This window comes from Borostomias antarcticus (assembly GCF_949987555.1).
Source record: "Borostomias antarcticus genome assembly, chromosome: 14".
Taxonomy (NCBI): Eukaryota; Metazoa; Chordata; class Actinopteri; order Stomiiformes; family Stomiidae; genus Borostomias; species Borostomias antarcticus.
Genome location: NC_140247.1, coordinates 3,644,392 through 3,655,147, shown reverse-complemented (window position 1 = coordinate 3,655,147; position 10,756 = coordinate 3,644,392). Strand labels below are relative to the sequence as shown.

General features: G+C 51.7%; 1 protein-coding gene across 1 annotated transcript in view; it reads right to left on the bottom strand.

The window, feature by feature from the left end:
* Nucleotides 1–492: 492 nt before the first annotated feature.
* The window catches only part of LOC311317958 (teneurin-2-like), a gene marked incomplete at both ends in the record, with an annotated part of 184,904 nt that continues 174,640 nt past the window's right edge, over nucleotides 493–10,756 (bottom strand). Inside the window, 11 exons of the mRNA XM_084449114.1 lie at nucleotides 493–1,230; nucleotides 1,456–1,586; nucleotides 1,888–2,155; nucleotides 2,664–2,774; nucleotides 3,422–3,832; nucleotides 4,084–4,353; nucleotides 4,689–5,246; nucleotides 5,552–5,848; nucleotides 6,014–6,249; nucleotides 8,656–8,831; nucleotides 10,262–10,756. The exon at nucleotides 10,262–10,756 is cut by the window's right edge and continues 155 nt beyond it. Coding sequence (XP_084305240.1) covers nucleotides 493–1,230; nucleotides 1,456–1,586; nucleotides 1,888–2,155; nucleotides 2,664–2,774; nucleotides 3,422–3,832; nucleotides 4,084–4,353; nucleotides 4,689–5,246; nucleotides 5,552–5,848; nucleotides 6,014–6,249; nucleotides 8,656–8,831; nucleotides 10,262–10,756 — 3,691 coding nt within the window. The remainder of the gene's footprint in view (nucleotides 1,231–1,455; nucleotides 1,587–1,887; nucleotides 2,156–2,663; nucleotides 2,775–3,421; nucleotides 3,833–4,083; nucleotides 4,354–4,688; nucleotides 5,247–5,551; nucleotides 5,849–6,013; nucleotides 6,250–8,655; nucleotides 8,832–10,261) is intronic.

The window sequence follows — 10,756 nt, the reverse complement described above, 5'->3', positions numbered from 1 at the left end:
CCCTTTGCCTAGAGTTTCTATTGGAGACAGGCCCTCTGCAGAGTAGCCAAGGCAACACAACTCCCCCATGATTCACTGTCTGTCATCGCCGACCCACAATGGGACCCAAAAAATATGGGTGAAAATATCTATATCTTTTTTAAAAAGGGGAATCTTCTTACTCATGAAGCAACTTTTTCGTTTCTCCAAGTTCCTCAGTACTTTTTAATTTCTTCAAAGTCTGTTTTCTACAAAGAAACCTTCAAATAAGCCTTTGCTTTTTGCCTGTGGCAGTAAAATGAATGAGAAAGATGTTTTTGACAAGTTCTTCTTTTCAAAAGTCCCTGCAGAGATCAGTGGGTAGCCTTTGTTTGTTGGTTCATCTCCACGGGGCAGAAGAGAAAAGAGGGGCAGAGGTGAGGAGGCGAGAGAAGAGAGGTGGGAGAGAGAGAGAGAGAGAGAGAGAGAGAGAGAGAGAGAGAGTCAGTCCCACTCTCTAGTCCAGGTGGGCTGTTACCTCCTACCCATCTCGTTCTGTCTCAGGAACTGGATGTTGAAGCTGCTGTCGGCCAGTTCGGGGTACTGCTCCACCGGGAGCACGTAGTAGCCATCATAGCTCTGGACCCTGCCCGTGGTCAGCAGCTGCTGTTTCTCCCCCTCGGTCCACAGCCGGCTCCCCTCCTTCCCATCCCTCACCCGCTGCTGCTCCCTGGCCCACGCCCCCGCCAGGGCCCTCTGGCGCGCCAGCTCCAGCAGTCTGACCCTCTCCTCGTCCGCCACGTCCGGGGCCAGCCCGTAGCGCACGCTGAGCGCCAGCGACGGCACGGTGAACTCCACCGTCGCCCCCCGCCTGGACCGCCCGCTCACCGTCACGTTAATGCCGCTCTCCAGCGCCTTGCGTCCGTTGGTGAGCCCCAGCGCCAGGAGGTCGCCGTCGGCCGCGCCCACCTTGACGAAGAAGTGGCTGTCCCGGCCGTCCTGGGTGTAGTGCGTGCCGTCCAGGTAGAGGGCGCCGTTGAGTATCAGGGCCACCTTGCGGCCGTCCTCGCTCGCCATGGCCGCCACGCCCGCCACCACGCGGCCCTCCTTCAAGGCCAGCATCACGCCGCGGCCGATGATGGGGGTGCTGGTGCCAAACCAGTGGCCCGGCTTGTCACGGCGACCCTGCCGCTCCTTGTTGAGGAGCCGGCCCTCCAACGCCATGAAGGCCTGGTTGTGGCGCTCGGCTGCCTGCTGGACACCCGTGATCAGCTGCAGAAGAGAGGGATAGAGAGAGGGGTGGGGGTGGGGGCAGGTAACAGTGGTGTGTGTTATTGCTGTTGGATCATGGTACATCATGTTGCAGAGGTCGGAACCTTTGACAGCCTCATGAGGAGACACAGTGTCACCTGATACCGGTACAAAAAGGCTGAAGGAACTAAGAACCCCCACCCATCCCCACCCCAATCTGGAGGCTGTCCTACGGTACCAACCAACCTGTCCGTTCTCACAGTCCTGGCTGGCCTGCAGCTCGTAGGGCGGGTCAACGAAGTAGAGGGAGTGGCGAGGGAAGCCAGGGATGATGTTGCTGAGCTGGAAGCCGAACATCACCAGCCAGCTCTTCACATCTGCAAGCACAAGGAACCACAGGACATGTTAAGATGCACAGGCTGCAGCATACAGAAATGATTGATATCGAGGAAACCTCTTGCCTGGTTAGCTGCCTGGCTAAGGAAGCTCAACTAGACTTCATTCAGTTAGTTATAATGAAATATTTGCAGTGCTACAGTTGTTTTGTGAAAAAGTAACCTGATATCTACTGTCAAATGCATTGTTCTTTGCAAAAATGGAAGATGGAAAAAAAGTAAAATGTACATGCACTTTAATAATCCCTGTGGGAGGGGGGTTGGGCATTAAAAGAAACTTTACCGGTGACGTAATTCTTGATGTCCAGCATGTCGCTGAGTGGGTTGTTGTTCTTGAACATGTACAGGTTGAAAGGTGCCGGGTCTTTGCCGATCTTGGGCCAGATGGCGTAGTCGGGCGCGGTCCAGCGTCCTGCCAGCACGTCATAGTCCCGCTGGGTGAAGTGGACCAGCTTGGTCAGCGAGTCGTACAGGCCGCCGTGGAAGCCCACCACCAGCTGGAACTCTGGGTTGGAGTCCAGGTACACCTCCCCGTAGGCCGTGTACTGCACCTGGACACAGGAAACAAAGCAGGCTTATGGTGTGTTCTTGTTGCATCTAGATCAGGGTCTTAAGATCTTTACGGTACATGATTGGCATGATATCATACAAGATGTTGGGAGCTGGTTTTCCCCTACACAGAAGCCTAATACAGAACTTTCCTGACTCTCCACTGGCATATTTTGTAGTGTAGGACAAGACGTAATCCGTGTTCTCAAATGTGGCCTTTGCAGAGCATTACATTACATTACATTACATTACATTACATTACAGTCATTTAGCAGACGCTTTTATCCAAAGCGACTAACAATAATTGCATTTAACGTAGGAAGAGCCACTGATGGCTTACATGGATGGATGGATTACAATGACGTGTGATAGAGCCAGGCCTCATCAGTGGTTCTCTTAACAGTTATGATACGGGACGTTCACTGTGTATGGCAAGTTATCTGAACTTGTATGAAGAAGGCATTATGAATGGTTTGAGTATCAGATCTAGTATCAGTTGATATCAGTTACCTGTTTGATCATCTGTCCGTTGCTGCTGAAGACAGCCAGCGGTGTCCCTGTGTTGTCTGAGGCGATGTAGTACTCCTCGCCACTGCTCACCTCCATGGCAAACAGGTGGCCCTGGGGAACATACAGGGAAGTTGGAGCCAGGAAGGGGACTAGACACCATTGGAACCTGCTATATCTATCCTTCCAATTCTGTTCCATCCATCCATCCATCCATCTCTCCATCTATCCCTCCACCCTTAAATCCACCCATCCACGTAGGGAAATTGGAGCCAGGAAGGGGACTAGACACTGTTGGAACCTGCTATATCTATCCTTCCAATTCTGTTCCATCCATCCATCCATCTACTCATCCACCCATCCCTCCATCCATCCATCCATCCATCCATCCATCCATCCATCCATCCATCCATCCATCCATCCATCCATCCATCCATCCATCCATCCATCCATCCATCCATCTACTCATCCATCCATCCATCTCTCCATCTATCCCTCCACCCTTAAATCCACCCATCCACGTATCCACTCATCCACTCATCCATCCATCCACTCATCCATCCATCCATCCATCCATCCATCCATCCATCCATCCATCCATCCATCCATCCATCCATCCATCCATCCATCCATCCACCATTTATTTCATCCATCCATCTATCATCCATCCCTCCATCATCCATATACCCACTCAGGCATCCTCCTCCAAACCCTCCACCCCATCAACAGAGGCCCTCCTCCCTCCAGACTCACTCACTCACCTGCAGGTCATAGTAGAGCGAGGCGATGTCGGAGCTGGAGTGGTTGAAGATGTGAGTGACCCTGGCCGGGTGGTTCAGGTCGGCGTAGAAGAACTGCAGGTGCTGACCCAGGCTGTTCCTGGTGGACACGCGCCTCCCCAGGCCGTCGTAGCGGTACTGGACGCTCCACCCGCCTGGCAGCCGGCTGTAGGCCCGCAGCAGCTGCCCTTTGGAGTTGTAGTCGAAGATGTCCGACCCCCGCTGGCTCAGGAAGCCGTCCTCATCCAGCCGGTACTGGACGTCTCCCAGGCGCGTGATGCGGTCGCGCAGGTCGTAGCGCAGCGGCATGAGGCGGGCACTGTTGCCGGGGTTGAGGAGGTGGAGGTTGCCGTTGAGGTCGTAACTATAGCGCCAGGTGGACCAATCGTTTACCTGGAGAGGGTGATGAGGATGGTTAACATATGGCCGCTAAGCACACAGCAACAGCTGTCATGTGATAATAACACAGAAATTATATAGTAGCAACATAAGAATTACACATAGTCATAAAACAGTAATAACGTTGGACTCAAAAAGACACCCAAAATAAATGCCAGTAACCAATAACATTGAAATGATCAAACACAGGCAGATACGCCAGAATATTAAAAAAACACACTTCTTCATCTTCCCATGTGGCTCACCTTAACCCCGCTGAGCTGCCCATCTCCGTCGTACTCGTAGCGGTACTGCGTGGTGTTGGCGTACGGTCCGATCTTTAGCTCCCTCTTCACCACCCGTCCCATACTGTCATACTGGACCGTCATCCAGTACATGAGCGAGCGGAAGATCTCGTACTGGACCTCCTTGATGCGCCCGTGGGTGTCGAAGTGCTTGCTCAGGGTCATGACTGCCGTGGTGATGATCTGATTGATGTCATAGTAGATCACCCCAAACTTCCCAAAGTGCTCCACCTAGGGGTTTGAAGGTTAACACACACACACACGTCCTTTTGACTTTTCACTGATATTTGATACTAAGAATACTTCACAACTTCATTGTGTATCACAAGCCTTGAAGAAATCCTTGAATCCAGTGACATAATTTATTGACAATAATTGTGCCTTTTTAGGGGATCCAGCTTAGCCTGGCTCTAGACCCTGAATTGGAATTTTCAAAATGAAGTGAAATGAAATGGCAGTTCAGTCAGAGTGTCAAGCTAGATCCACCTTGGCTCGAGAGCGCTTCTCAAAGCCATGTCCACCCGTACGATCTATAAACCAGAAGACTAGGCCAGCTAGGGACCCACCTTGCCAGAGATCTCGTCGTAGCGGTAGAGGTCCACGGGAAGCGGCGTCTCGCTGATGACCGGCTTCATGCTGGCGATGCGGAAACTGTTGTCGTGATAGGTGTAATCGAACCTAGCGTTGACCATCCCCTCCTCGCTGAACCTGTAGATCTGCTTGTCGATGAGCGGGCCCATCTTCCTGTAGCGGATGGTGCAGGAGAAGGCGCCACTCTGCAGGTTGACCATCTTCAGCACGCCTGCCGTCTCGTCGTAGCCGAAGGTCACCGCCGTGCTGTCGTACAGGACCTCGGCCAGCTTGGCCAGCTTCCCATACTTGTAGAGGACGCGGCGTCCCGTGCCCAGGTAGTGCGTGGCCTGGGGGCGCCCGTCCTCGCCGAAGTCGTGGATGACGGAGGCGTTGCTCTCGGGCGGGTTGTAGGTGTTGCGGATGTAGCCCAGCGAGACGTGGGTGAACATGGTGTGGCGCGCCACGCTGGGCATGGTGACGGCCGTGACGCGGCCCGAGGCGTCGAACTCAAAGATGTACTGTCTCTGAGACTGGAGGAGCAGCACCATGGACTACGGGGGGGGGGGGGGGGGTGGTGGGGACAGAGAGAGAAACCCATACGAACCAAAATTACTTTCCATGAAAAGAGGGTCTGACCATATCCAGCGAACGCAGTTGTCAACATTAGAAATTTCCCACCCCACCCTTGCAGTGTCCAGGTAACCATGGCCCAACAGAGAACCACAATAATGGCGTACTACTCCTGCCGTTTGCTCCGACCCAAATTGCTTTTCTGCATTTTCTCAGTCTTGGACTAAGTCTAAGTCTGTAGCCCCACAGAGGACAGCAATGTGAACACCTGACCGCCCCCTCTCACCTTGTCCAGGTAGCTGTAGCTCCACACTTTGCCGTCTACGAAGGAGCGGGACAGGATGCGCCTCTGGGGGTCGAACTCTGTCCTCTCGCTCATGCTGCCCCTCTGCAGGCCCACCAGCTGGCCGGTCGTCGAGTACGACACGTTGACCACTGCCAGGCTGCTGCTGGGCAGCCACATGGCGGGGCGGCCCTGTGCATCGTACATGATGCGCAGCGTGAACTTGCGGTGGTCGTCGTAGATCTTCTCGGTGCGCGTGTTGCGGTCGAAGTCGATGGAGAGGAGGTTACGGCCGTGGGCCTGGCGGGGGCGGAGACCGGGAGGCGAGGGGGGAGGGGAGAGAGGTGTGGAGGGTGTGAATGGTTAGTTCTATAAAAGATCGTCATTATTACTATGCCTTTAGACCTGAATCAGAGGCAGGGCACCCTCAGACAGGAAGAGATGCCATTTATAATTTCATCTCACCCTCAGTTTCCTGCCAAAGACGGTGACCTTGCCCTTGGTCTGCTCCTTGCGGAGGCGCCACTCTATAGAGTTCAGGCCGTTGTCGGTGGGCAGGGTGATGTTGCGGCGCCCGATGGTTGGGCTGACTGAGCCGGCCAGGATGTGGGGCTCCGTGTGGAAGCTGATACCCATCCCGTTGGCGTACATCACCCTCAAGGTCCCGTTGTTACACAGCTGGTAGCTGTTCCTCACCTGGTCTGTAGGGGGAGACATCCAGAGGTGAAGCATAGTCTTATGTAGTTTGTCTAACATGCTGGGAGAGAGATAGGGAGTGTCTGTCCTCGTACATATCTGCTAGAATGAGCGACAGCCTCAAAGGCGTCTCTCTTTCTGGCTCCTGCTTCTGCTTAGAAGATATAAAAGGCAGACAGATGATTGCAAGGACTCAAGTGCAAGTGCGCTGTCATTAAGCTCTTTGTCATCCCTCGCACTCTCATTCCCTAGCAAAACACTAGAAAGGAAGCGACAAGGAATGTCCATCCCTCTCACTACATTAATCTATGTGGCGTGCAGTGAGTGCGAGAGAGCCCAATGGCTTGATAACACGATAGAAGATCATATAAAAGTTATTTTTTGCAGTCTCTTGCCAAATGCGGAGCAAGAGGCTTTTATTTAATTAACTAAAGGCTTGGGAACCAGACGCAGGCTGCCTTTGAAACCTCAGCGTAAACGACAGTAATCCATAAAGTCAATTTGTTCGAAAGCTCGAGGCATCGTTTTAACAACACTTCAAACAGACAAGTGAGATGCCTTCTCCATCTGCGCTGCACAAGCCCATCACTACCCTCTCTCTCTCTCTCTCTCTCTCTCACTCTCTATCGGAACAATCTCTTTGTGATTATAATGGCGAGACAGAGGAAAGAGAGAGGTTGAGAGAGAGTGCTGTAATCTAGTCTGTGTCAGCAGAGCAGTGTTCTGTGGGAGGAGCCTTACATGGCTACAGCAGCAGCTTAGCAAGGCGCGTCTCTGCCCCCTCTCCCTGGGCCGTTTATTAATTCCTGTCTGTCTGACGCGCCTCAGACCTCTGGCAGCCCACATGTGGATTCATACATAATGTCACGCCATTGGTGGGGGAGAGCCAATCTCCTCCCTGCTTCCTGTCTTCTAAACACCTGAATAGGCTGAGGGATCATGAGCTACAGTAAGTGTGTGTGTGTACGTTGCCCTAGGGTATGAGAAGGTGATTGAGGGGTGTGTGTGTCCAACAGAGACTCACACAGTGAAACAAAGGAATATGAACATTCTTTGTCTTGTTTCTTTAATAAAGTTAAATTACTTTCTCCAAACTATGTGATGCAACCACCAGGAGAACAAGCCCTAGGAATAAAGTATGGGCATTGATGCATTGTATTTGTAACCAAGGTGTTACTGTGTGTTGTAAATAGCTGGTTCTATGCTACTAAATCAACCTAGCAGTGTTTGGTGTCAATCGGAAGCTAAAATGCATGTTGGGGAAATGTAATATCTTGAAACCATAATAGGGATATTTGATGATTCTAGACTCCTAAGAGAATCTTGGCTCCCCTTTTATGACCCGAAGGGAGGGGGGGTGACACAGCCCACCGACCCCTCACTCTAGACTATGCTCAGTCGCCTGCCCTTTTTAAGAAGGGTTGGGACAGATTCTCTCTCAAAGTCTCTCTCAAGTTTCTCAAGTCTCTCTCAAGTTTCTCTCCATAACCAATGATCCAAGCTTGTGCCTGATTGATGAATCAATCTGTATCCGTGGAATTGCTGAACCGCTATCTGCTAGCTAAGGTCTCTGTGGAATCGACACCAAGGTCTTAGGAATTTCCACAAACTCTTCAAACGATCCACCTCTGGCGAGAGCAGAGGTTTTGAACGAGACATTTGCAACTTTTAAACTCTGAATCATTTCAGTTGCTGTACAACGAGCAGCGCTGAAATTGAACTCTGAATCTCCACGAATATCAATATTCGCCAGCCGTCTACCATCACTGTTTCAACAGGAGCAAAGGCGCACTACACCCTTTATCAAACCGAGCGACCATCAGTCACGTGCCTCTTCCCTTCTTCAAGCCAAAGACGGCCTCTGAACACATCGCTTTCCAACACACTACCCGTAAGGTTGCCATCCAGAATTCTCTTTTGATGTGGTGTGATGCCAAGAGTTGTTTAAGCTTAGAGGATTTAGGATAGGCTGTGATAATCTGACATCATTCATTTCATTTCTGCTGTTTTCATATTGCCACATTTGTTTTTCCATCTATTATTGAATTGTGTTTTCATATTATTTTGATAATTGAGTAGTATAACTTCAATAAACATTATTAAGCTTTGATCATGTCCTAGCGTCATCACATGATCTTTAGGTCACTTGATTGAGTCAAGACCTCCTCCTTTAGACTGAGATTGATAAATTAAACTATTGATCAAAGTTATCTGTTTCCCTGTACAGAACAGGGTGGTGCCCCATATACGAGTTGATTTAATCTATTAAATACATATTCCTTCATATTTGTGATAACCGCGGTATAATCATAAATTATACCTAGTCATAGTCATATTTCCATAGTTCTAACCCTTAGACTGCTACATTCATTTGTCTTTTACAAGATGTGTGTGTGTGCGGCCGGCCCTACCTTGCACCACTGTGTACGAGGCCTCCACGGAGGACAGGTTGGTGATGACCGTGACGTCGTCGTCCCTGCTGGAACTCTCGATGTCGATGTTGATGGATCTCTCAATCTCGCGGTGCAGGCTGGTCACCATGCCCGTGGGGTAGGTCACGTTCGTCAGCCGACCCTCGCTGTCGTACCTGGGAGGTAGAGACAGGTAGGGGTGAGAACATACCTACAGTACACTCACACACACACACATCATCTGCTCCATGACACAGTGTCCGTAGGCCTCTAAGCCGCAGGTAGAGATCAGAACTCTATTGTACAGGAGCCACAGGAAGTACCAGAATGTTTGGTTTTTGTCTGTCACAGATCTGTCACTCGCCCACGCGCAGCCCTCACAGAGCTAGCTAGAGTCTACAGGGGATGGCAGTGGATAGCAGCAGCGCTGGTTTATAGCTCGTCTCTACGGACCTCCTGGTCTTCTGTCAGATCTGAAAGCTTAGACTGGCTCACTGCACACTGCCAGGCTGGTGTTCCAGAAGCTAACACTAGGGGGCAGGAGTGTGCTGTGGAGTTTACTGTGGTGTGTGGCGATTGGAGTTGTGGAGAGAGAGAGAGAGAGAGAGAGGGGGGGGGGGGGGGGAGTTGGGATGAGCCAAGGCACATGTTGGACATACGATACGAGGACCTCATGCATTTAACATTTCACATTGTCCCACATATGCACAGATGGACTGGCAGACATAGTGAAAGAGGGATGCACAGATAGGCAAGACGGCACACACACATACACACACACCCACCCACTTAAAAACATACGCATGCACAGACCATGGATGTGTTAACAGAGCTGGATGCGGCATTGAAAGATGGCCGCCCAGTCGTTCCAATGAAAGTCGCTCGCCTGGTGCTCGCCCATGGAAGTTTCCACGCTTCCTACTCACTTCCTCCTTCGGTGCACTAGTATTTTCTTACCCATAGACAAGCGCATGTTTATGTTTGTCTGTACATAATGCTTGTTTATGTAATTTAGTTTATTGATGCTTGTTTATGTAATTTAGTTTATTCTTGTTTATGTAATATATTTTCTTGATGTTGATTAATCCTATGTAATTAATGCTATGTAATTACTCGGCAACACTGCAAATTAGTATAGTTACTGAGTGTAATTTTGAATATAAATTAAGCTTGAATGAATACAGGGGAGCAGAAACAGCTGTACTCTGGCTCATGGTGGCTTCTAAAGGAAAACGGACCCAATGATTTTGAGTGATACCCGGAAAACTGTTTGTTTCTTTTCCCAGCTGCTTCATCCCCTCTGGAGGTCTTGCTGGGCCGCACGGCACCACGTGACTTGTAACATGGAGCTTGGCCACTATGACTAAATCTCTGGTGGCTTGGCACAGACCCATACACCGGATACACACACACATGCAAAAACATGCATACACACACACGCATGAACGCACACGCACACACACACACACACACACACACACACACACACACACACACACACACACACACTCACACACACACACACACACAACACGCACATCCTCACATGCACACACACACACACACACACACACACACACACACACACACACACACACACACTCACTGGTAGAAGGTGGTCCAGCCCGTCTCGTCCGCCTTGGTGGCCAGCAGGCCCGTGCTGCCAGAGTAGGCCAACGCCGCCACCTCCTGTCCCAGGGTGGAGACGCTCCTCAGCCCGCCGGCGGCATCCAGGGCCAGCGCCACCGCCTGGTTCCCGGGCAGCAGAAGCAGCCTCAGCGTCCCGGCCCCGCCCTGGCCTGCCGCCACACCCTCTCTCTTCACCCTCACCGTGTTGTTGCAGTTGTCGACCACGGCGGCGAGCTCGCCGTCCGGCCCGTACGTGAAGTTGTAGAGGGGCTCGCCGGTCACCAGGCTCACCGTCTGCAGGTGGAGCCCCTCCCCGTCAAACACGTACAGCTCCTGTTCCCGCGGCGACGCCACCTCGTACTGCCCCGCCCCCGACGACGACGAGGCGCCGGCGCCCGACAGCGGCGGGCCGGGCCGGTTGGCCCGCACCGCCCGGATGCGGATGTTGTTGAGGTCGGCGATGTAGAGGGTG